General features: G+C 34.8%; 1 protein-coding gene and 1 long non-coding RNA gene across 5 annotated transcripts; one reads left to right on the forward strand and one right to left on the reverse strand.

The window, feature by feature from the left end:
- Nucleotides 1-26,720, reverse strand: LOC144973091 (L-threonine 3-dehydrogenase-like). The gene is given in 9 exon segments (XM_078915121.1): nucleotides 1-628; nucleotides 3,578-3,746; nucleotides 6,531-6,627; nucleotides 7,284-7,434; nucleotides 9,642-9,710; nucleotides 9,713-9,909; nucleotides 11,529-11,754; nucleotides 26,333-26,362; nucleotides 26,585-26,720. Coding segments are annotated over 7 exon segments (1,062 nt in total). The 5' UTR covers nucleotides 11,705-11,754; nucleotides 26,333-26,362; nucleotides 26,585-26,720; the 3' UTR covers nucleotides 1-425.
- LOC144973092 (uncharacterized) lies at nucleotides 13,183-19,607 on the forward strand. 4 transcript variants are annotated; one of them, XR_013645487.1, is made up of 4 exons: nucleotides 13,183-13,447; nucleotides 16,149-16,261; nucleotides 16,792-16,868; nucleotides 18,189-19,607. It is a non-coding gene; the product is annotated as an uncharacterized LOC144973092 (long non-coding RNA). The 4 variants fall into 4 exon arrangements; XR_013645485.1 differs by lacking the exon at nucleotides 13,183-13,447 and adding an exon at nucleotides 14,067-15,012; XR_013645486.1 differs by lacking the exon at nucleotides 13,183-13,447 and adding an exon at nucleotides 14,067-14,901.
- Nucleotides 26,721-27,978: the final 1,258 nt, after the last annotated feature.

Below are 27,978 nucleotides of genomic sequence, written 5' to 3' on the forward strand. Positions count from 1 at the left end.
TACTGTGTTGTAAAATGTATTTATTATGTACTTCATGTCAGTGTGTCATATAAAACAATATTTTCTAAATTATAATAATTGTCCAAATAATTGAAAAGCATAAGTTATAACGACAAAAACAAATCGTTACAAACTTAAAACAATAAAGCGTCATTGCTAGTATAATTTGTTAACAAAAGCATGAATGAGAATTTGACTATTAAAGCCATATGGAGGAGGTCAATAAAGGCATCAGGAATAATTTGCTATAAATATATTTTCTTCAAAATAATGTTGTATCAGGTCTGCATAGGACAGGTTAAAAATATCTCAAACAACAAAAACAAAGTTAAAAAAAAAATAATATCACCTACGGCCTTTGGAAGTGAACAGTTCAACAAGATAACAAATTTGACACAAACAAATGAGGCCAAATATAGTACTAATTATTTTGAAGGGTCCATGACAATCTTACAAGCCTTTCCAGAGAAAAGAGTTTTAAATGCTTCCTCAAAATTAGACATTGGGAAACGATGGGAAATAACAGACTTGACGTCAATCTTCTTATCGGCCACAAGTTTTTCAGTTTCCTTCCAAGTGTGGAAAATCAATCGTCCATGAACCGTCTTCATTGTCAAAGCCTTGAACACTGGAAAGTAAAAAAAAAAAAATTTAATTTAAAAAAAAAATAGTAATAATAAACGGAAATAGCAGAATTTCATTTAAGTAAGATTGGCATCAAAAGAAAGAGGTTTCCCTATTCAGTGGTTACCCAAATTCACGTGAAAAACTTCAGCAATATATAATACGACAGAGACCAATAAAGTTAAAAATTTTAGTTTAAATAAACCAAATTATAATAATAATTTTTTTTTAAAATAAATAAATAAATTTATTTATTAAGTAATAGATTTCACTTATACTGCCACATTTAGGACTACAACATATTTGATGTATAACATATAGTTATTTGATTAATAGATGGTCAATTATCCATGCTTCTCATTACAGATGAGGTTGGCTGAATAGCAGAGGAGGGAAAAGGGGGTTGGAAGGGAGGGCGGGGGGAGGGGGGGGGGGGTAAAGCAAAATTTTATTTTATCTTATAAGAGTAAAACAAATACAAATTATCCAAAGCTTATTACGTGCTTCATTATTTTCATTCCACATGAAAACACGGGCTTAAATCACATTCTTGTGCATGTAAAATGTCTTTCATAAGAGTAGATCCATGGAAAGATAAGATAGTGGTTTGAAATGTAAGAGCGCTCATCATAAGGTCAGGGTTAGAGCAAATGAAGTACATTACCAATCACATCAGATAATGGTGAGAGTGAGATTATAATTGTACCTAAGTGATGTCTGTTGTGTTATAAAAATAAATAAACCAAATTGCTACAATCAATAAGGTTGTTAAACCGCAATATGATTCCAAACAAGAAAGACACTAGAAAAGATGCCAGTTGTAAATGATATTATTATGTGGAAAATTAAGGAGTGGAAACCATGAAAAATAGAAAATCTTAATTGAAAGAAGCAAATTAGACCTGCCTACTTGAATGATTAAATTTGCCTAAACAGGATTAAATAGAATTTCAAAGGCTTAATCGTATGTGCTTTGCCACTTTCCTTTTATACAAGTCTTAGTGCTATAAAGATGCTTTTATAGTGCTGTAATTGGAACCAGTGCTTGGGTTGCTGGTTGTGTTAAATCTGTAGGAAAGAATTTCGCAATAAATTAGTGTACTATCCCAGGGCAGCAAGCAATTGCTATTGTCTGTTTCACACTATGGAAATCGGGATAAACTCAGGCTCCATGGGCCAAATGGCTTTGAAGGACTACTTTTTAATTGGAGCCAAACATTAGTATTTCTATGAATTTTTAATAGAGGTAAACAAATCTGCAACCTATACTATAAATTATATTATTATAGGTTAGCAGCTCCTTAAACCTTGGTTCACCCATTATAACTATTATTCATATTACTTCCAAGAACTTAACCATAAACTAATAGAATTGTTATCTAAAAGATTTGCACTTAATATGTGGATGTAGGGCGACTGATAGAAATACCGAGAGAAGCACCGAAAAAGAAGTGATATAACAGGGTCAGACATAGGGTCAAATATCAAAGATGGCATCTGATTGCAACAGATAAAGATCAAAAGTATTGACCTTTTGTACTTCATAAGCACCAGAGGATAAGAAAATAAGTGAAATCTATACGTGAAGAAAACTATTGCCAAGCTTAGCTTAAATGTTAATTTGAGATTGAATATAGAGAAAATAAATTATAACTATAAATTTAAGACCTCAAGGACATATTAAATGATGGTATTCTGACAACAAAAACAAGAATGAGTCCACCAGACAGTTCTGTCTCTGATAAAATTTGCAATTTCCAGTAAACAGCCTAGAAAACTTACAAGTTTGTCTGAAATAATCTGTACCGTATTTCAAACTGCTTCAAATTATATTACAGTGCCACCTCTGAATAACAACATTATCCAAGACAGGAAATTATTTAATTATCCAGGGATGTCGTTATTCAGAGGTTTTCAAGATGGAGGAAAAAGGGGAGCATGGTGAGACCTGTGAATATATATATCGATGCACAGACTGTGCCTATGATAAGACATGCCCCAACAATGCCAGAATGTGTATTTTTTCTTTTGACAAAGGGTTTACCAGTTACACTTTCACTCTACGATATGTATTGTCAAGGTTTTGATCACAGTGCTCACCAGACCCATCACAGGCTATTTAAAGACAATAAGAAAGTAATAAATTGGATAGTAGACACTAGTATCAGATCTGTTTTATACTATTTTTTTTTAGCTTTATTTTAAAGACAATCCATATCGCTGTTTAAATCTAATGAGCCAAAAATGGCTCATTAAAAATCCGCCACTTAAAGTTTGTCTGCAATAATTTTTACCTGCTTGCAACGATAGGGCCAAAAGTCAAAGCATTTGTAGCTGTGCCAAAAGGTGGTTTTCGTAACATTCACCACAAAAAATATCCAACACTAAATCATTTTGAAACACTAATGACAAAACTCGTTTTAACTAGTAGGACATCTCACTGGTCGGAAAAGAGTTTTTATTGGCTAAGAGGCCAAATGTGGGTCCCGATAGCTCATTTAGTGGATTACTCACTTCACTCATAAAGGGACTGAGATCGATCCCGGGAGAATTTTTCTGACCTTCCGTGTCCACCCAGCAGCGATTTGGGTAGCTGGGTCTAGAAGAGCTGGTGGGAAGTACTTTACGATAGACTAGCATCCTATTCAAAGGATAGCAAGCAATTGCTATTGTCTGTTTCACACTATAGAAACTGGGATATACTTTGTCTCCATGGGCCTCATGGCTCTGAAGGACTGCTTTTTTTTTAAAGAGGACAAGACGTCACTAAACAAGGGTTTTACTAAAATGTATCTTGTTGCTTTGGGGGTTTTATTACTAATAATATATAGCAAATAAAATTGGCACCAGAAGTCAATATTGCTATCCAGGAGGTGTCATTATCCAGAGGTTGCACTGTAAACTATGGAAAATTAATTTTTAAAACACACATACGAGATAAGTTCACACATACCAATGTCCTGTAAGACGTTTTCGACATGCAAAGGTTGCTTGGGGAGACCCACAAGACCAATATGACCTCCTTTACGCAGAAGAGAAAAGCTTGCATTAACAACTGGCGATGCACCTGAACACTCACAAACTCTGTCCATGCCCACTCCCCTAGTCAATTCCATGACAAACTGTAATCAATAAAAAAATTTAATGAAACAAAATTAATGAATAATACAAATATGTATGTCTATGCGTTGTTTTAATTATGCTTGCTACACTCTTAAGCCACATAGCACCAATTACACTTTCAGTTTAAGCACATCTTAAAAAATGTTTTGACATAATTGTAATGTGGTAATAATAGAAAAAAATCAGATTTGTTGGTAGAATTCTTTTTTTTTTTTGGGGGGGGGGGGGGGGGTGGTATTCTGGTCTCTTGTTGTTCCATTTTTTTCTTTTGATAGCATTTATGGCCACATTGGGCAATATTCCTCATTCCTCATATAACATTTGAGAGAGTGAGACATAATTTTCATCCACACACCCCCTCCCCTCCCCCCTCCCTTACCACAACTACCCACTATAAAGAAAAATTCCTTTTGCTTTCAAAACACAATTCATTATAGACCTACTTAAATTTTGGTGATTCCCGCAAAAAATATATTTGACAAAAAAATAATATTAGTAAAACAATGTTTTAAAATAATAATAAATAAATAAAAAATAAAATAATAATTAACAACAACAACAACAAGAAGAAGAATAATAATAATAATAACAATAACAATAACAATAACAATAACAAGAAGAAGAAGAAGAAGAAGAAGAAGAAGAAGAAGAAGAAGAAGAAGAAGAAGAAGAAGAAGAAGAAGAAGAAGAAGAAGAGGAAGAAGAAGAAGAAGAGGAAGAAGAAGAAGAAGAAGAAGAAGAAGAAGAAGAAGAAGCAGCATAATCCTAATAATAATAATAAGAAAAATAATAATATGAATATGACATTTTATGAGCTTTCCACGACCGACCAAGAACGATAGACAAGAATGAATGCAATTAATGTTGAAAAAGAAAAAATTAACATTTAATTGTGCAACTGCATGCTTTATTTATTTTTTCAAGGCGAGGGGTAAATTTTGTTTTGCTCTGTTTGATTTTCTATTTATTTTGTTTTCTTAATTTTTTTTGTTTATTTATCTCTGTTGTTTTTTTTTCTGGGTTTTTAAAATGGAACTGTGTTTTCAGTCCACCAGTGGACCCTATCACTATAAAGATGTTCTCTATTTTCCTTTTTTTTTTTTTTTTTTTTTTTTGGTTTTTGTTTTGTTTGAAAAAAATATTGCTCAATTTTTTTAATTTAATGATAGTTTCTTTATCTTCCGGTCGGTTTTCTTGATTTATATCTCATTTTTCAATTCTCAATGCGACGAGCACACTGATGTATCTCGTGTGATTCAAAAGCGTTGTTTGTTTTTTTAATATATATATACTGAGAGTCCTCACTAATTAATTCCTGAGCGTTGGTATGGTGACGTAGTTATTACATACAAGACCTTGCAGTCAAGTCGGCAGGGCTTTTGGGTTACACAATCACAATTTACCCATCGGTCAGCGGTACTCTTTGATGTATACAACACTCACCGCCTTTACGCAAAGCCGCCTGCCCATAAATCAAGAGATGGTCTCCTAACTGTTCACAAGCGAACTGTCAAACGAGCAATCGATGATTGGATAAGAATCTCAAGATCTCATATAATAAGGTAAGTTTTGGAGAGGTGATATCCCCCCACCCGTCATCGGACAGAACTTTCATTGCGTTATATCATATTAGCTCCGCCTCCTCTTTCTATTCCGGAGTGACGAGATTAGACGAGAGGACGCGAGAAAAACTGATCACGTGATCGGTAAGTCGTTCGTTCGGTGTCCGTTCGGTGAGCAACTATAACTCTGTATTGTCACGTACAAGAAATACACAAGGCAATGCATTTTGACGCCTCACTGTGTTCTAAATTAAAATAATAATCTTAAAAGTGAGTAAAAGTAAATCATTTTTTTACAAAATTAAAAGTTGATCAAACTTTTGGAGTCACCAGGAATGGCGTCAACATGTTGAACTTGAAAATTAACAATTTTTTTGCCAAGGGAGTACACAGGCGTGCCCGAGGCCAGTGATTGATGTGAAAAGTGAACAAATAGAACTTTACTTGGGCAAACAATAATACTAAAACTATGATCTCCTTGGAAAACTCATCGGTTTTGGTAATCATAAAAATTATAATGGACTAGGAAACATTAAAAACAGATATAAATGTCAATTTTAGATTACTTATAGAAACATTATTCTCTGTGTGGTCAATTTTGGCCAAATTGGCCAGGCCAATGGCTATCTGGCAACCATGGTATCGAGAATTGAGATCTATTTCAGGCTCTCGATTTTGAACAACTCTCACTCCAGACTTTCCGAGAGTAAATAAAACGCTGTAAATGATATTATTAAGCCGTCAAATTACCATAAATGTTATGCCTATCCACTTTTGATGATGACTACCTTACAATAGGCTCAGTATCAACATCGTCATTATCGATAATTGGTCCGTTTTAAATATTTTTATTTCCGGTGGACTGAAAACACAGTTCCTTTTTAAATAGCTTTGTTCACAAATTATTATTACACATATAATTTGCTGCATACAATTATTTCAATTTAACATTAAATTTAGTATTTTGTGTACAAGAGCAATTATTTTTGTCAACACTGGACACCAGGAGGAAAGAGAAGAAGAGGAAAGCCCCGGGCAACCTGGAGGAGAACAGTGGAGGGAGAGATGAGAGAGTGGGAGGGGGAGGGGGGGGGGGGGAGTGGGAGGAGCTCCCTAAAGATAATGGCCACAGACAAAACGGGCAGTAAGACAAGACTACTACGATTTGAAAGATGTCATGTCAGTTAAAAAAAATAATAAACAGAAAACAGATTGTATTACCTCTTTCAAATCCTTATCCTTCGAATTGACAGTAATATCAGCACCTATTGCCTTCGCAAGCTTTAATTTTTCATCATCCACATCTACAGCAACAATTCTGCAAGAACGGTAACAAAAATTAAATATTTCAAAAATAACAATCAATCATTGATGATGGATCTTCATTAAAATAATATTTACAAGGGAGTACTGGTCTAAATTCATTCTGACCCGTAAAGATGAAGAAAACAGAAGAAAAAACAAGGAATTTATGAGTAATCAAGATATACTGGATTAAGGGTATATTGTTCCAAATCAGATGATGGACTGGCCTGGAAACAGCCCAGATTTGAATTTAATTGAAAAGCTGTGGCAAATCATGAATGGGGAAGTGGTTGATTATCAACCATCAAGCAGGTTAGAATTTGAAAAGGACATGACATCAGTGTGGACCAAAAAAATCACCCCAGATCTTTGCTGCAAGTTCATTCAGAGCATGCCGCGGAAAATAAAAATGGCCATCTAGAACCAAGACGTGCATACTAAATACATGTTCAAAAATCACTGGATTTTCAAAAACTATTTAAATTTATCAGGTCACAGCTTTACATCTGTTGTTGACTGATTAGTTGAGTTTTGAACAAATGTTCTATTTTATTTTTGCTTTTTTTCCCAGGGGGATCTTAAACTCATGACAATGAATGCATGTTTGTATGAAATTTGTAATGTAAACAAAAAAAAAAATGTAAATTGTAATTTAGTAGCTAGGGTAACCTTTTAGCTCCAAGAGCTTTGGCTGCAGCCTGGGCCATGAGCCCTACAGGTCCACATCCAGTCACCAGAACATCCTGACCTTTAACATCAAGCCTCTCAATTGCATTATGGGCAACACCAAGAGGTTCCAGCATTGCTATTTCCTCTGGATCTGAGAAGAAAAAAATAGAAGGATTAGATGAATAGATTTTTATATGAATATGCAAATTCTTAAAGTCCGCTTATGTGGAGTCAATATGCCTTCACAATGTCCAATTCATTCCTATTCCTCACAGGGGACGGAATTTTGATTTCATTCAGTACGAGTTATCATTTTGTTCTAGCATTTTGTATATATCCACTACTGCTAAAGACAGGTACTTATTAACAAAGGAGTTGAGAGGAGCAGTATATGAAAGCTGGTTCAGCAAAGCTGTAATCCAAAAATAAATTATAGTAAAAATGAGTCCGCTAATACTATAGACAGGTATTCATTAACACAGGAGTTGAGAGGAGTATTTTTTTAAAAGCTGGGTCAACCAAAAGTATATATAAACAAAACAATCTGTAATTCAAAAATATATTATACAAGATATTGTCATTTTTTAAATCTTAACTTTCAATTATCACTTGAAATCAAACGCGCTAATCTGCAAACTACTGCTTAGCTGAAAACAGTTGTTTCCAGTTTACTTTTCACTTGATCAAAAAGTGGAAATAAAAGGATTCGAATCTCTTTGCAGAGTTGTTGGTATGTATAGCAAGGTTTCACAACAAGCTCCATTTCTTATAAATTATACTAAGCCTAGGCCCTTGAAGAGAGCATATCGCGGTTTTCAGCAGCTGAGAGAGTTCCATCAAAAGCATAGTTGACATTGAGAAAAAGCCAATAACCTGAGAAATGTCCTCAATGTAATCAAACAAGATGGAAACGGCAAATGTTTAAAATTACCCTATGGTTGTTAACAAAAGTTTAAGACTGCTCAGTTGTATCATGATTAGTTTGGGTTTTGTTTAGATTCCTGCTTATCAGTAATTTAGATGAGAAAATCTCATGCCATACTCTTTTTTGTTATAGCATCAGCCTTATCTAGCCTATTAATGACCACTGGAATAAAGCTTCCATTGCTACTTTAACACTCGCTATAGCATCTGTATAGAGTAATATTTATCTTTGAAAAAATAGACCAAAAAAGCATAACTTTCGGAGATACAAGGAGATAACATCATTATATTTGACAACGAAGGATATATTCAGAATGTTAAATTTGTATGAAAGTTAAATGAAGCTCTACAGTTGCAATAAATTTTTTAAATGATTGGATTTTTCTGACAAAAACAACAGATGTGGGCAGTCGAGACAAGTCAGCCCTTGAAATGACAATTTAGTTCTGCTCATCACAATTTGATTTTCAAGAAGTTTTTTTTTTTTTAATGAGATACTGGCTAATCTAATTTAATTCCAAAGACGTCAGTTGATAATTCTGTGAGTTTCCATTGCTTGAGATTTGAAGAATGACTAATCCCATACAAACAAGTTCAGAAATCATGTTTAGAATCAGCCACGGAATCCAAACACTCCGCACTTTAACATAAGTATAAAACAAGAACACCTTAGAACTGAAAATGTGTATTGAATTGTTTTCCTATGGAAATACACTGCCACACATTGTCACATGTCATGATGTGAAAGAGACATAAGATAACCCCTGGAAAACAAATCCCTTGGATGCTAGACTATTCAAACTGTGAAACAATGTGGTTTGGGATGCCATGTCAAAAAAAGATGGAACTGCATGAATCCATTTCCGACCTAAAATCGCCACTATGATGAACCGAAATATGGCCAACTTTTGCAGGAACAATCACTTCAAGTTCAAGGTAGTGTTCAATTTTTATGTCAGGTGGAGTACTCTGCCATAGGTCCAAAGTTGTGAAGGGTTTGCTGGCAAAAAACATTTCATCGTTGTATTGGCCTGAAAACAATCCTGACTTTAGTCCAATTTAATATTTTTTTTAGAAATTAATAAAGAATTAAGCTACAGACAGACAACAGGTCATTATAATAATAGAGGTTTGGAGACATGAAATATGCAAAACCTTAATCCTTAGCATGCTGTATCGCTTTCTGGCAGTTATCAAAAGTAAATAAGTGCCTACAAAATATTAAAACCACTCAAAAGTGCAGTTAAATAATGGATATTCTCTGTTTATTACTATCAATAAAATACAGTCATTTCCACCTATTAATTAATTCCTATTTTGTCAAGAACGGAATAAAAACGAGGTGGTCTTAAAAATGTGTTGCTTACTGAATTTAAAGACAAATTAAGCCAGTAATGATACATAAATCCCATAAAGCATCATAGAAAAGTCTACCTAAATCCCTTGTGAGAGCATACAGATATTTTTCAGGAACAACAGAATACTCCGAGCAACCCCCTGCTGTGTCTGCTTCCCATGACCATATTGGCCCATGTTGAGACAAATGGCACCATTCTCATGTTGACACTGATAACAATGCCCACAGTAAAAATGGTTCTCCACTCCCACTTTCGTCCCAATTGCAATTGAAGTGTTGGCTCCACATTTTACAACTGTCCCAGCACATTCATGGCCAGGAATGAAAGGCACTGTCGCAATCAATCTACAATGAAATACAAAATAATCAATGATATCTATAATTCACATGTCATCATAATACATAATAGTGAATATAATTAAATGAAAGGTTTACAATTACCATCAATGATACTCATGTAGTTTCAATAAACTTTCTTTTATTACCTTCTTTTAAATCTCTGACGAAAGGTGGTGGGGGTACTGTTGTATGTCTTGCATATATTTAGATCAGATGGAAAATTTGAATTGAGAGAGCAAAATCCGTAGTATAAAAATTAATACAAACTTCCTTTAAAATAAAAAAATATTTCCATCCTTAGCTGACAAACAAAAACAATATCAAATAGCAACGGAAAACTACTTAAAATCTATGAATAAATGAAGATGATGAGATGTGTTCTAATAAATCTGTGACACATCCTTTCATTGTGGTTTTATGCAAGGGTTGACCTGGACCCAAAATTTGAATTAACATCTAAATAATGGAAAATTAGTTAGTTTAACATTTCTTTTTCTTTTTAATTATGGTGAATTTCCTAAGAATTAAATGATTTAAAAAATATTAATAAATTTATTTCATACTTCATTTGACATTGAATTCAGTTGTTGCATCTGGTTCAGTCAACAACAGAAGAAAAAAAATACGTATGAATATCTAATGCTGGAGGAGAAAATACTATTTCAGTTTTCAGCAACAGGCACTTGGAGTACTAATATCAATTCTAGTCCTAGTTTCTACAGCATAAAACTGAGAATAAACTTTGCTTGTTGGCCTCTCAAAAAGATATGAATCTATTTCACAGTTCTCTCATCACATCGGTTATAAGACTTGGTTAAACTACATTCCTTGTTACGGTTACTGGAAGGCTGTTTAAAATATTCTGACAAAACCCAAAGCCGTGTGCCCATGGAATGGGAGTTTATTTGAATAAGTTATGAATGGGCAACTATTCCTTATTCACAACTGAACCCTATTTCACACTAAGCTGTTATACATATATATAATTTTCCAATAATCTAATAATAATTCTTTTAACTTAAGAAAAATTAAAACGTGAGTCTAAAACTTCAAACTAAAAAAAATTATATATTTTTTTAAAAAATGTTTCTGTAAGAACCTGATGATTTCAATCAGAATATGATATCTTTTTATGTGCACTGATATGTATTATAAAAAAATAAGACTGTCGAATTCTACTTTATGTGCATTTAAGGATTAATTGGTCCACTTGTAATCCCTTTAAATTGGTATGACATGAGTTGACAACAGAAGTTTCAAATTTATGATAAAATACTGCACTTTATGAGACAATTTTAGACTAAAAACCACTCTTCTGCTATTTCCTCAAATGTGCAAACTAACTCAAAATGTTTTATTGTTGACACACAAACAAAACAATGTTAAGATGATGTCATTTTAAATAATGGAAAAATATAAACAATATGTCACGAAAACATCCTATTGCATTTAAAATTACCTCACTTTAATAAATTTAAAAACAATACTTATATATGGCAGGTTATTACTCTCAATTACTTAACATTACAATCATAGCGAAATAAATGAAGTTTAATGTTGATTTTGATTTTATTTTTGTGAAAACTTACAAATAACAATATATGTCTTTAAAATTACATTCTCACTTTGCTACATGATCCCATTTGTACAAGGCAATATCAGAACCACAGATTGCTACAGCATCCACTTTAATCAGCACCTCACCATCTCCAGGTTCTGGTGTTTCAATCTCACAATAAGAATATGATGCTCCTTCCTCTTTTTTCATGAGAGCTTTCATTTTGATTGGAATTTCAGACATTGTTGTTAATCTTATTTTTCAACGTAGAAAAAGAGGGTTTCCTTGGGTCTCTGAAAATACACGAAATATGTAGGGAGTAATTGACTTCTTACCAAGTTGGATTGATGATTAATTATCTGGCATCTCAGAAAATTGCCATTTGAAACCAGGGTTGAAAGATTGGACCTTTTCAGCCAAACTCTCTTACCAAGTTGGATTGATGATTAATTATCTGGCATCTCAGAAAATTGCCATTTGAAACCAGGGTTGAAAGATTGGACCTTTTCAGCCAAACTCTCTTACCAAGTTGGATTGATGATTAATTATCTGGCATCTCAGAAAATTGCCATTTGAAACCAGGGTTGAAAGATTGGACCTTTTCAGCCAAACTCAAGAGATTTTACCTTTTTTGAAAGCCTTTGGCCTGAAGATTTTTGGTTTGGGCTTTGGCTTTTTTGGAGTTGGTAGATTTTCTCCAAGTCACCAAATGACTGATGGCAATTTAAATCCATTAAAATCGACTAAGCATGAAGAAATACAAAACAGAAACTATTTGGCCCACAGTTTATTGGACTCTATTAATAATAGACCTCTTACATGTACATGGGATTCAGGGTACAATATACATAGCTTTATTGTACTAGTGCCCAGCAGCCCAGCAGCAGCAACATTGAAACTGAAGATTTGGAGCTGTCATACGTTTAAAAAATAAATTAAGGACAAAGGCGGAAGAGAAATTACCATATTCCAAATCGAAGTGGTTATTTGTACTACCACTACAAATAGCGAAAACTACCGCTTTTCACTATTTGTACAGGGTTGCCAGATTATTTTTCAACAAAATGCCAGGGGAAGACTCAAAAAATGCCAAAACACTCCAAAAAATGCCAAAGTCTGTTGACTCCCACCCCCACTAAGAAAACTACTCACTTTTGATAGACAATTTACTATCATATCCTGGTGGCTTGCGTGTTTTCTTTTCTTTTTCTTTTTTTTTTTTTAATTATACTAAATTTCCTGTTGGGGTAATTTTTTACCTACTGACTACTAAGTGAAGTGCTAAACCACTACACCACGGTTGGATTTTAAGAATGAAAAAGAAAAACATTAACATGAAAGGTAAATACGTAAACAGTTAAATAATTATTGACAATTAAGAAAACTTACTGTTTCGTGTTTCTTATGATGTTTTTTGTTGAATCTGGTTCAAGTGCAGAGTCCAAAGAAGTTATAGAGAAAAAAATTAGAAACAATATCCATCACAGTTTTAATAGCAAAGTTTTGCGATGTGAAGAGATTTGTTTTTACGCGTTTAGAAATAATTAAGAAAAGGTGTCATTTGAAGTATAATATACAAGAAAAGAAAATGCCAAATGAAAATGCCAAATGCCAAATGATTTTTTCTAATGCCAAACGGTTTTCAAAAATGCCAGATTTTTGGAATCTGGCATTTAAAATGCCAAACTGGCAACCCTGTATTTGTACTCCCAGAACTCTTATGTGTTTAAAGTTGCAAACCACCGCTCCTTTACCTATTTGTAGCTACTCCCAGCACTCTTATGCGTTTAAAGTTGCATTTGTGAGCTTTCAAGGACCAGCCGACCAGCCTCCACTTTTCGCGGTCTTTCTTTGAGAAGTGTGAAGCAAAAAAAAAAAAAAAAATAATGGCCCTCTCGGTAAACGAGACATTCTCATCTTTTCTCCAATTTGAAAACATTCGAAAATGAGAATAATGTACTTTTTATTAAAAAGTCAACAAAGAAGGTAAGTAAACTGGATACGACAATTTTTTTCCTTAATTAAGTGGCAACTCATTTCTCGTCATTCTCACTCTTAACTCTAAACTCTATCAACTAAGAAGAGTACACCACCTCAAACATTTGTCAGTTCATATCTTTGCTTTTATGAGGTCTATTTTCATTTTGAAAAGTTCAAAGTGAACAACTAAATGACGCCGATTCAGTGGTGTATTTGGTTTATCTTCATGTGAATAAATATTTTATTATTGACTTTTCCAAAATTCCAATAGGTCATTCATTTGTAATTTGTATGTCGTGATCTATTTTTCCTTGATTTCAGCTGTCTCAGCCCTAAACTATACTTTTCTTTCTCAATAAATAATTCATTTTCTGTTTGCAATGTATTACAGAGATGTTGATTTACCACATGTAAAAATTTCAAAGTTGTATCTGAAGCTGTTTCTGAATTATACGTGATTATCCATTGGGATGCTGTTGGTCACATTTTTTCCTATATAGAGATTTTCCACCACATAAACGGTCATAACTTTTTAACCAGTTGAGACAGAGCGATAATTTTTCACTCTAGTTAATGTTTCACTCCCCTTTATTTTTCTACGCTAAATTAATTCCATAGCCACTATTTTGAAAAATTCTTGCAAGTGCCTACTAAGAGGGTTGAACTTGAACCTGAACATGCTCCTTCTTCTTCTTCTACTAATAACTACAACTAGATAGGTACTACTCCTCTCCTGAATGATCGGAACCGTTTAAGAAGCTAAATTACGGGTTCCACCGGCGCAGCTCTCTAGACTTCCAGTCCCACAGTGCCCAGTATGGGCGGGAGACCTTAAGCCCGATGTTCCTCGAGCCTCGAGGTAGTTTCACTTTATAATTGTTTTAGTTTTAGCTTTTGAACTGTGGATCTTTTGTCAAACGTTTTATTTTAATTTTTCAAATTTAGTAGCACTATAAAGGCCTGCGTTAGGTATCGCTCTGCTGTACTGTAACTGTAAGAGCGTAAGAATAACATGGTAAAAGTACCGTAAAAGTATGCTGATGAAAATGATATTGACAATGAAATTATGAGAAGAACAATAGAACTTATAAACAAATCAATAAAGAAGCTTTAAAAAATGAAATTTAAAAGAAGTAAGAAAAGACTGCCTCAAGAAGTGAAAAAATTGTCCCTGTTGTTGAGATGTGAAGTGGACATAATCGTGTCTGTTAAGAATTAGAAGAAATGAAAGATGCCACTTTTTATTTTAAATGTAGAAAAAAGTAAAATTACTCCGCTCAGCATTGCTGCTGGTGTGATGTCTAGTGTTAGTTAGGTGTCACTATATTAGAGTGATATCTTGTTACTTCATATTTTCATTTTAAAACCTGTAGAACAACTTGATTGATTTGTAAATTTCCTTATATGACCATTGTTTTAGTTTTCCGCAGCCATTATAATTCAATTTGAAATATTGAAAGGTACTGGAGAGGAGTCTTAGCGGGGTTTTTTTTTGTCTGTTAGTTTTAGTTATAGGTCATAGTGCAGGTCCAAGTGTTGGAAATGTACAAGGTTTTATTTTTTATTTTAAGGTTAGTTGAAGGAATACTTTCCTTAGCTCAAGGAACGTGCAGAAGACCTCCCATATATTACTACTTAATACTACTTCCCAAGTACTAGTGCTAGACGACTTCTTCCGCCACCTCACTCCTAAACGGACTGACACCACAGGCAACTGATATTATTCTCTCTCTCTCTCTCTCTCTCTGAGTGTGTATCTGTCTGTCTGTTTCTGCCCATCTCCCCTCTTTTTACTAATTAGTTTGTAGGTGTTTGGCAAATTCTCAAGAACAGCCAAGATATATGCGGCTGTGTGGCACTCTCTTCCGGATTGGAAGGTCCTGGGGTCGAGCCTCGCCAAGGACTCACATTCTCTCACTGTACTCATGTGTATGATTTCCTATCCCCTAAGAGCGTTGTCTGTCAGAAGAAAAACATTGCCTAACGTTCTACTTGTTACGTGTTGCTGCTAGTCATGGATCCTTTGTAAAGTGCTTTGAGCATGTTTGGTGGATATTGCGGCTTATGAAAGCTCAATTCTTTTTTTAATATTTAAAAAAGATGCAGGATGATGACGGGCATGCGCTACTTTATGATGTAGTATAAACCATTCCTAATATTAATATATGATTTTGCTAAATAGGCCTACACTCAAATTTTACGAGTGTATCTGGTGGCAAATATTAGACACTCGTTGCCACTGTGATTTTGATGAAACTTGGCTTATACACAGATACATGAATTTTCCTAATACGGCTTCAAACATGCGATCTGAACTTCAATTTATAATGAAGTAATTTTTCTCAAATGACAGCTTGATTGAATGTGACAAGATCCTTTTACTTAATACAATTCAATTTAGTGTAGTCTGTAGTTTGCCTAATACTAATATTAGAATGCACAGAATTTGAATTTTTATTGACTTTAAATATTGAAAACAACATGCCTTTGGCTTTCCATTTGTGCCATTCAGCTTTTGACCTAGTCCCTGATTTGAGTACCACGTCACAAATTTAAGTTCTTCGAGAAAACTCTCGACTTACTTTCTTATTCTTCTAACGTACTGAACTGTAACACCTTTGTCTCAGTTGGAGAAAATATTGCAATTTTTAAACTTAATATTTAGGTATTTATGTTAAGATCTTTTATATTATTCCGTGTTTTTCAGCTTCCATCATATCACCCTGAGGAAAGTTGGCTAATTTATGACTTTTGTGTCTATGAATGCAAGCAGGGCAAAAAGCAATTGACTTCAAGCAAAGGAGTTCGCCCTAACCAGAGGTAGGAGGTTGTTTTTGGACGGGGGCAGGAGGTGTTTTTTTACTTTTACATATTTAAAAAAAATGAAAATATTATATGCACAAGGTTATAATATTTCAGAATAACTCGGAAGTAAATTATCACCATCAGCTTTTCTATCTTGATTGCCAAGACAATTTTAATAAAGCAATCAAACTGATTCTGAATTTTAAAACATCCAGAGGAAGAGGCAATGTGTGCCTATCTGCAGCTCATTTACAGTCTTCAGTGGGCGGGCTGCACGATGTAATGCAGCAAGACAATAGTTCAACTATTACCAGAACAGTTTTAAAAAGTGAAAGACTTGATTTGTTCATTAATTGTATCTGATTGCGCTGGATTAGTATTATTATTGAATGTCTTATTAAGATTTATTTTCAATTGCTCTATAATCTGCATGTTGAAGTCCTTCACAATTGAGTTATGCAAGTGACAACGCTATTAATATTTTATCATACTATGTTGTGGATAATTTTATTATTTTGTAATAAAAAGTTTTTCTTACCATGCAGGACTCTGAAATTAATACTGGCTTCTGAGGGTTACAGGGGCTAATCACCACCATGAAAATCACCCATGTGATAAATTGGTAAGACTCATTCATTTTATACTTATTTTCCATCGATATTTTGTCCCTGCAGTTTTTCGCTGCCGAAAATTTACACTTGACAGCAATTAATCGCAAATTCTATTTTAGTTGCAATTAGACTCAATTTTTTATAAATATGTATTATTTTTTCTTTTCTTGTTACTTATATTTTCAGTACTTAATTGTCCCTCCCCCTCCCACTATTGAGTGTAATATATAGTAATAGATTAGTTAGGTAAATGCACTGTTGACACCAGGACCAAATGTTTAAAGGACAACAGCCATTCCAACTCATATTTTATTACGATACATTCAAGGTGGCGCACTGAGATGGAGAGATGATGACCAGCTTGTGACAAAATTGACTGTTCCAGAATTTGTATTTTTTTTTATTAAAAAAAAAATTTCTTGGAAGGGTTCTGGGCAGAGAGTTCACATTTTTCTATCCCTTATATTTGGTTTCCCTTTCCATGTTGCTCCCTGTCTTTGTTATGGATTAAGATTGCTCATTTTTTTCCTGGTCCTTGCGGGGGTCTTTAGTTGGGAGGCAGACAGTCAAATACAGTACCTTTCTTCTTGAGATGATTTTTTTATACTGTAAATCATCTCTCTGTTATGTACTGTTATCGTTATAGGTTTTGAATATTATTGCATTATGTAAATGTTTTAGCAGGATCCTTTGCTTGTGTCTCGGTGAGACTTTGAGGTAATGTCAAAATTGGTACATCTTTGAGGTGCTCGTGAAATCTACTGTTCCCTATTTATTGAATCAGTCACCATATCATCATCCTTTTTATAGTGTTGCAAGCGCTATTAAGTCCTGTAAGACAATATAAGCAGATCTAGGAGTGGTATTTTTGGGTCTTTTTTTTTTTTGTCTTTGTTTTTTTTTTGTTCCAGATAAGGAATTTTAAGATTTGATGGTTGTCCATAGACTTTTCAAAATAAAATTTGACTTTGACTATGAGTACGTGCAGTTATAAGTGCTTGATTTCTGAGGAATAATTATAAATGGTGACCACTCTATTGCGTTTTTGTATGCCATGAAAATGTTACAAAGACAATGAAGCGACGTTTTTTGGGAATTCTGCAGTCATTCATTAACCTTGAATTTGATGAGCGCCTGTTGCAGTTTAGTTCATTCAATATTTTAGAGTGACAAACACAACTCGTGCATTATGGGTTTATATGCAGATTTTTGTCTTTAAATTGTCAATCAAAAATAAAATGCTTTTTTTTTGTTTTGTTAGCTGGCAGGTCTGAATTGAATGCTATTGCATACAATTTTGTACTTTTAATCTCTTTTCTTTTTACATTTAGCCATCCTCACTTTATCCGGAGAATCGCCTGCCCCTTGTGAATGAGACAGTGAAGGCTATGGCTAAAACAAAGGTGTCCACAACCCAACTTAGGCAATACATTCAATCAAGCCAAGGATAAAATGTATTGCCTAAAGATGTCGAAGATTTGCAGCGGAGATTGTTCAAGGCTGATATTGACAGGACGGACGGTGAGACGGTAACAGGAATTACTGAGAGAGATAGAGGAGGAAGGAGGTGTAACAAAGTTCAGTGTGAATGAGGATGGTGGTTTTGAGTATTTGTTTTAAGTAACGGGAAGAATGAGGCGTGATTTGAGTGTTTTTTGTGATGTGTTTGTTATGGATGCAACATACAAAGTAAATCGATATTTGTATCCACTTGTGAATGTTATGTGCATAGATGATGAGGGTCATGGCGGGCGAAAGACTGGAAATCCATGACCAACCTGAAACTGACATTGTACCAGTATGACGTGTGACAAATACACAGGAAGGACGGTATCGAATTGTATCTTCAGTGACAAACAGGATCAATAGCTTGTTTCAAGTTATGGGAGAACATCAGTTTCTGCAAAGAATCTCCCAGTTGGAACAGTTTTTGACTCTTGTCTCTGAAGGTAAAGACTTTGACATTGTTGACATGACTGACTTGATACAGACAAATCCCCATTCTAACCCTCTTTCTGACTTTTCAGAGATACCAGACATTGTAAATGCACATACTGGCCAGAGTCCACAGACATAAATACACACTCTGCCCTGACAGAGACCACAGAAGTTATGGACACACAGACTGACCAGACAGAGACCACAGACGTTATGGACACACAGACTGACCAGACAGGGACTCCAGATAACAGAGACATGCGACCATAAAGATGCCCTTGACACGACAGAGACAGTTAGACTGCGAAATTTTTCAAATGTGACTCTACACAGGAAATTTCATACAGAATTCCCTTAATACCTTTATCATTGTCCATTTGTAAAATTTATTTTCATGTAATAAACCACCAAAAAAGTAAATTTTTAACGTGGGTGGGGGCTGTCACGTTACTGTAGAATGAGCTTAAGTCTCAATGGGATATTAGCTTTAGGCAACCACGAGTGGTATTTTTCAAACCGTTGCTATGCTATCTTGTGATGACAACGTCTCTCAGTCGCCAAACGTCACTAGCTATCCTTCACATAATGCAGGGTTGATTGTGTGAAGTATGTTTGGGGCCGGAAGATAGCAAGGTATAGTGCAGGCTACTGTATGTGTCAGTCCGTGAACGGGTGACCAATTCATAGTACAGAGAAGGCAAATCTGTTACTATATGTCCCAATAAAAATATAACACAGAGAAGGCCGAAACTGTGTTATACAGGCCGGTACAGAATAAAACAAATATAACACAGGAGACCAAACACTGTGTTGTAGATATCAAAATTTCAAAAGCTGGTCGGTCAATGACGAAATAAAAAGGGACATTATAAGTCGTAATATCACATCTCAATAAAAGAGTGTGATAGTAAAAAGGTGCCCGTTAACAATTGAGTCGGTCAAGTCTCTATCCAGATTCAAAAGGATAGTGCAAAGTCCTGTATGTAAAACAAATTTGAGAAGCATGGTTGTTCTCAATACTTGTTGGGTCGTGATCGGTATAGAGTGAAGTAGTGTTCATGCTACACATCTTCGCGAAAAATCAGAGCAATGCTGTGTCAAGATTACAGAGGAGCAAGAAGACAAGATTTGTTTGTGTCTTTATATGTTACGGAATAGGTACATTTTCGTTGTCAAAACTTTCATTTTTATTTTGACATTTTCGTGATCTTTTAAAATAAAATTATAATTTATTTAAAGATATACTTTTGTGGGGACCTTTTGTAAAATCATTAGTCCGATTGTAGTTGTAAATTTCTTTATATTCTAATGTCATAAAATCAGTGACACCACTGAATCCCTACCAGCGCTTTTACCCACTGAGTCCGTACCACCAGGCATTACTCCACCCAGTCCCTACCCCCAAAGAGCTTTTACTCACCGAGTCCCTACCACCAGTGCTATACTCACCGAGTCCCTACCACCAGCGCTTTTACTCACTGAGTCATAGAGCTTTTACTCACCGAGTCCCTACCACCAGCTATAACTCACGATCCCTACCACCAGCGCTTTTACTCACTGAGTCCCTACCACCAGGTTTACCGAGTCATAGGCTTTTACTCACCGAGTCCCTACCACCAGCGCTATAACTCTCGAGTCCCTACCACCAGTGCTATTACTCACGAGTCATAGAGCTTTTACTCACCGAGTCCCTACCACCAGCGCTATAACTCACGGAGTCCCTACCACCAGCGCTTTTACTCACTACATGAGCCCTCACCATGCTTTACCGAGTTATAGGCTTTTACTCACTGAGTCCCTACCACCAGTGCTTTTACTCTTCGAGTCCATACCACCAGTTGCTATTTATTACCGAGTCATAAAGCTATTTACTCACTGTATCACCCCTACGACCAGCGCTATTACTCACTGAGCCCCTACCACCAGCACTTTTACTCACCGAGTCCCTACCACCAGCGCTATTACAGAGTCATAGAGCTTTTACTCACTGAGCACCTACGACCAGCGTTATTACTCACCAAGTCCCTACCACCAGCGCTATTACTCACTGAGTCCCTACGACCAGCGTTATTACTCACCGAGTCCCTACCACCAGCGCTATTACTCAGCGAGTCATAGAGCTTTTCCATAGCCTCACCATTACTCAGAGCCTTTTACTCACTGAGTCCCTACGACCAGCGCTATTACTCACTGAGCCCCTACCACCAGCGCTTTTACTCACCTAGTCCTTACCACCAGCGCTATTACAGAGTCATAGAGCTTTTACTCACTGAGCACCTATGACCAGCGTTATTACTCACCGAGTCCCTACCACCAGCGCTATTACTCAGCGAGTCATAGAGCTTTTACTCACTGAGTCCCTACCTCCAGCGCTTTTACTCGTTGAGTCCCTACCACCAGCACTTTTACTCGCCGAGTCCCTACCACATGGCTATTACTGAGTCCCTAACACCAGGGCTTATACTATTAGCCACCAAATCCCTACCACCAGGGGGGACAATATAAGCTAAAATTAGACCCCAAAAATTCTTAGTGATGCAGATAAAAACAACGAACAGACCCCTTTCAAATTTACACAAAATTTTTCTTACAACAAGATGGATAGGTTAAGCAATAGTCTTGAAAATAAATTTCAGAATTTTTTTTCGATTTCTTAGTGAAAATTTGGTGTGACATGACAGGAAAAAAAATTGATTTAAAAATTCATAAAACTGCTAAATTTTTGTTTAGCCCAAAACCCAACCATCATGATGCAAAACACATAAGAAAAATTCTGACCAAATTTGAAGACAATCTGATGGGAAACAATCCCGATGTGAATGTTAGAAAATCAGAGAATGACGCACAATGAAATTTTGAGAAAATGAAAAATTTGTCTTTAATTTGCTAATAAAGCTAATTATGCAAAGGCCAACATTCATCAAGTATAACCAATATGGAACAAGAAAACAGTAATATTTTATAAATTGATCAAATTCTCTATGGTGAGGCTGAGGACCTAAAGCGGACCACAGACTTCACAGCAGATATCGGACTGCAGCCATAGATGTCCATCAGAGGAATGAAGAAGATCAAATTCTGCTAACCCATACCTCTAAGAAAAAACATTGCGAAATATTTTAATATCTGCTGTTATTCACCAAAAAATTACTTTAGTGGTCCAATATGCTTTATAGTTCTAAAATTCTTTAATTATATCTCATGAACTAATAATGTAATGTATAATTTGATGCTAAACACCAAAAATAACTGAATTAAAAAAAAAAAAAACTTTTTAAAGGGGCAACATAAGCTAAAATTAGACGTAAAACCCTAAAATTTCTAACATAGATGCACCAAAAACTAGCATATAAATTTCTTTCAAATTTAAACACAATGTTTCTTTCATAAATAGCTATATCATGAAAACTCTTGGAATAATTTTTTTAGAATTTTTATTTGATTTCAACTGAAAATTTAGCGCGGATCGACAGGAACAAATGAATTTTAAAATTTATAAAATTGCTAAATTTTAATTTACCCCCAAACACTTACATCATGATGTAAAACACATCATAGAAAAGATTCTGAATAAATTTGAAGATAATTTAAAGGAAAATGACTAAGGTAGGATTGCTAGAAAATCAGACAAATGACATAAAACAGACATTTGAGAAAGCGCAAGCTTTTTCTATAATTTGACATAAAGTTAAAAGGCTGATTTTGCAGACAACTAAAAGAAATGATCCATCAAACTTTCAAAATATGACCGTAATAGGACAAGAAAACGAAAATTTTGTAGATTGATCTAAGTCTAAAAAAAATTATAATCGGTTCACTAACCCATACCCCTTAGATAAAAAAAAAATGCTGTAAAATTGATTTTTTTACGCCCAGAGATAAAATAATTTTGTGGTCAAATATGATGTCATACCTTATGAATTCATCATTATAATCACAAAACCTAATTATTTACTGTATACAATAGGTTATACAGATGGTTTCTAGATATATTAAATGATTTTTCAAAATATAATATGGCACGCTGTCCTCATTTTTCATTTTTTTATTCTACTTGAGAGACAAGTCGTATAAAATTAGATATCTAGTCAAGTTGAACTGCAAAATCAATTCTATTCTAGACAATAAAACAGTTAAATAGTGCACTAGCTCTGAATAAAAAGAAATTTGCTTTCCCAAACCCTTGGAATAAAAATTCTCTTTCGCCTCAATACAGAAAAAGTCAACACTACTTGTTTGCCACCACTTTTTTTGTAGTTCCACAAAGAGGGTTGATCCTGCTCTGGATGGAAAAATTGAAATAAAAAAGAGACACATTTCATTAGCAATTTTTGGAAATGGCATTATTGTCATAAAATGCATTTGTCAAAGACATAGCAATTTTTTAAAAATGATCATTATTCACACCAACACACTTGAAATTTCATTGGTTTTACATCCATAGAACAAAACTCTTGGCAACAAACTATAGTCTGTCGTTAAGTTAATACATTCAGTAGTAATTCAATTCAAATGATGCTTTGCCATTTTCATTTAGAAAAATGAGCATTTATTTTATTGATCACCAATAAAAAATGTAAAGGCGCTATGGAGATTTGAAAACATTACTAACCATTGTCAAAAAGTGCATGCAGACACTCTGGTCTGCTGGCCTAGATGATGGTTTGCTGATTGATGAGTTTTGCCACAGGCAAAGGTTTGCCTCAACACACCTTGCCAGAATAGCCCTTGAGCCAGCATCTTTATGGATTGTCAGGACACCAGTAACGTCAACAGTGTTCTTTCATGTTAGCTGTCGATGAAAACAAAAAATTAAATTAAATTCACTACAGCGAAATAGGCACATACATGCCAATGCTAAAGTTTATGACAGCAACGCTTCGCATGTTGAACGGGACATAACGTCTGTTAGGCGATATTACAATTTCTTCGGACAGAGACAACGCAGTTAACGGCCAAGTACACATTTTACAACTGAGTCCGGTGAGAGAAAGTGAGCAAAGTGCCTTTTCCAAGGGCTCAACTATGCGCCGAGCGAGGCTCGAGCCCAGGACCTTCCGGTCCAAAAGCGAGTGTCATACCACTACGACATAGCCGTACGTAATTTTTAAAAATATGATAAAAATAATCACACTAATATAATTATCTCACATTGTCATCATCATAGGCATTTCAAAACTACTAATAATACTACCACTACAGATATCTTATCATTATAAAATATTACTCTCTCTCTCCCTCTCTCTCTCTCTCTCTCTCTCTCTCTCACTCTCTCTCTCCATGAACATAACATACAAAACCCAATTTTCCGATATAAAAAAACAGCCCCCCCCCCCCCCCAAAAAAAAAAAGTTTTGAAAAAGTATGGACGATGCATGCTGTGTCGGCCATAATAAAGATAATAACAATAACTGAATGAAAAGAATTTTTTTAAAGGACCCTGAGCCTGGAATGTCCTGAGTACTCGAAACCTCTTGATCTTGATAAAATTAGCAACCTTTTGACTGGGGATCGAACATTGAAACACCTGGTTATAATCGCCTGACATGGAAGGCTGATTTAAATTATTTGGGGGGGGGGGGGGGGAATTAGTATTTTAATTTTTTAAAAGCCCTGTTATTGTTATTTTTCACAAAATAAAGTAATAAAGTTAAGTAATTCGCGGTAGCGACAAATGTGTCGTCAGCTGATGCACAATCAACAAACACACAACCCCAAAGCATGTTTAGTTATAAAAATAAGAAATGAATTAAAATGTGCATTTCGTATGCTTACCTTGTAAACTGAGTATTCTGTGACTTGAAAAGAGTGAAGAATTACCAAAGTCCGTCAAAATCAACTTGTAATAATAGAATGTGATTGTGATGAGATGAAGTGTTCACTTTTTGACTTCCAGATAATTCATTGTATATTGCAGTTCTATCCGTATAAAATGTTATATTTTTAGTAATTACGCAAATTCTATTTTTAGTAAGAGTACAAATAAGCTCTGGCGTTATTTGCAGTGGTAGTACAAATAAGCGTAGCCATTACAAATATCTATCTGTAAACCACTGTAAACCAAATTATGCGCGGAATAAACGCTATTCATCACATAGTGCCTTCGAACATATTTTGAGAAGAAACAGAACTCTCACTTATTAAATCTGCGGTGACATACTTCACGAAACACAGAAAACCATTTAGATGAAGGCCACTGACTACTGGCATTCTAAAAACAAAGAACTACTTAGGGTGAAATTGGACTCAGTTGCCTTGAAAATTTACAAAAGATTGCCCCAGATATGATATAAGATCTATAATCTACCCCCAAGAAAATGGTCCTTCAGACTCAGAGCCATTAGGACTCCCGGTTTTTATAGTGTGAAACAGACAATAGCAATTGCTTGTTACCCTCTATATAGGACGTTAGTCTATCACAAAGTACTTTCCATCAGATCTAACAGACCAACTACCTAATCACTGCTGGGAGGACAGAGTAAAAAAAATCCTCAACATTACCTGGATTGATCTTGGTCCGTTTGTGTGTAAAGTGAGTGCTCTACCGACAAAGCTATTGGGAACCCCAAACAAAAGAACAAGGCTGGAAAGACCTCATAACTAGTCAGTGATTCTGTTCATCATTTCTGTTGCCTATCTCCTATGTAAATTACTGTGGTCTTTATACTTTGACTTTTTTCATATAAATATGTTTAAAACTGGTAAGTTAAATTCATTCAGCACTGATTTTCTAGCTTCCTCATACAACCGCCTCAGTGGTTGAAGCATGCGAAATATTAGCAAAGCCCATCTTCCATTTTTTAGTTTTTGTTTCGTTAAGTGGTAAAATTAATCTGATCATTTTTGGCTGGAATTTGGTCTTTTTTCAATACGAATTTGGCCTTTCTAGCCTAATCGAGTTTCACCACACTGTTTGAAACCTCATATTTAGCCTTGGCCACACCCCAAAAAAAAAAAAACAAAAACAAAAAACTTAAAATTTTGCCACGTTTTCTGTAAAAATGTCAATTTTTTTTTTGCACTTTGAGTTACCTTTTCAGATTCAGATAACTTTATTTATCCCAGGAGGACAATTGAATATTACTACAGTAATATTATGTTGATGCAAAGATTCTGAGAGATGGCAACGAAGAATTTGGCTCACAGGAAAATCAGACATCACTCACAGGAATTTCTAGACAGAATTAGGAATTTCCACATCCAAAATCATTAGGACCAAACTTTATGAATCAACTTTCTAATGCTCAAAAAAATGTAATCATATTGTATTTCGATTTTTAAAATGTAATCTAAATCTAAGTCTGTACTGTGCTAAATATTCCAAAAATGAAATTCTCAACATATTTAAATATGACGGAAAAAATGTAATGATTATATTAAATATAGCAAAATACTGGTACCAACAAATTATTCAAAATCTAAACCAATTAAGTAAATATAAAGTCTAACGATGGAAGTGAAAAGTGTGAACATGTTTCATATTTATCATCATATAATAATCATATGTGTTAGTGTTACTAAAAATAAAACGACTTACTTTTTATATACCAACAAGGCTCAGTGTACTCTTGATATGATCAAAAAAAAAAGATTGCTAATCGGTACTACCACAAACTCGGGGACCCAAATAATTTTGGGGGTTTGGGAGGGGGGAAACTTTTTCTTTTTTAAAGTAAAGAATTTAAAGTGTAATGAGTAGGGGATTTGGGAGGGGAGAGACTTTTAAAAAAAAAAGTTTCCCCCTCCTAAACCCCCCAAATTATTTGGGTCCCCGAGTTTGCGGTAGTACTTGCTAATCTGTTGAATGGATCTAGTTTGAGTCCAAAGTCTGTGTTAACCTTGATTTAATAGTATCATAATAATACAATCGAAATTATCCATGGTCCATATGTGTTTATCATTATTAGTATGTCAAAATAAGTCACGTGATACTTATCATATGATCGATAAATTTAGAAATGGGGAGTGTCTATACGCACGCAATTACGTGCACACAAAACTAAATATTCTATACGAACGAGATCGCGATGAGAGTTATGGTTATATTATTGTCCTTACGATTTCTATGGTTATAACCTGTCCCCGCGGTTTTGTGCATTTTTAAAATGGGGAAAAAATGCATCAGGATTACGTAAATATTCATGCGATGTAGAGAAAATTATGCAAAGATATGTAAATTACTCGTCCTAAGTTCTAAAAAAAATAATTTTCAAAACAACAACAACAAAAAACAAAACAAAAAACAAAAAAAAAAAAAAAAAAAAAAAAAAAACCAATAATAATAATAATAATATCAAAAATGAATAAATATTTTTTTAAATCGCATACACGTTCAACATAAAGTTGTTTGGTGGTGGTTGTAGTAGTGTGGTAGGAATGGTGATGATGAGGTTGTGGTGGTGGTGCTTGTTTTAATTGTGGTAGGTATGATGATTTGATGTTGTAGTGATGGTTGCAGTAGTGCTGGTAAGAATGATGATGCAATAGTAGTAGTAGCAGTGGCGTAGGGCCTTAAAGGCTATTAAGGCTAAGCCACAGGTCGTCATTGTCTTGAAAGTATGTAAGAATTTAACAATAAAAAGTAACACTTTTAATTTTCTGTTTCACAAACAATGAAATTCATTGTTGACCTGGTGTTAAAAACCCCTTACAGAGCCTCAAAACTTGAACCAATCACACCGCTTTGAATTTACTACAGCTCGAGTTGTACTCGTGCCACTGACCAATCAGTACAGCGTGTGGCTTTAAAGGTTGAGAAGGCTTTCAGCCATATTCCCACGGTACAACCAGGCTGTGCTATGACTGTGGGCATCAAGAGGCATCTTGACGTTGAACTGAGTCATTGTGGCTGTCTTACTCGCAGCCACACACAATGACCTAATTGTTCCGTTAATGACAATCGTTTTGTACCTGTTACCCATCCCTCTTTGAGGCGTGTCAGGCATGTGATATTCACTCCTGGTGATATTGAATTCCCCATTGTCCCTTTTAACTTGAGTGTGTTAATCGGATGTGTGCAGTGTTTGTTTTTAAAATTTTAATTAATTGCTATTAAGTGTGATGAATCACGTTGATTACCTGTTGGCTATCAATACCAGTTCTTTGAATAGGGAAAATAAACTTTTGATTAAAAGCCTCGGTCCCCATCAACCAAACGATTTTGTACTCACTATTAAAGACGGG

This window comes from Berghia stephanieae, chromosome 5 (genome assembly GCF_034508935.2).
Source record: "Berghia stephanieae isolate SIO BIC M18660-M18661 chromosome 5, UCSD_Bste_1.3, whole genome shotgun sequence".
Taxonomy (NCBI): Eukaryota; Metazoa; Mollusca; class Gastropoda; order Nudibranchia; family Aeolidiidae; genus Berghia; species Berghia stephanieae.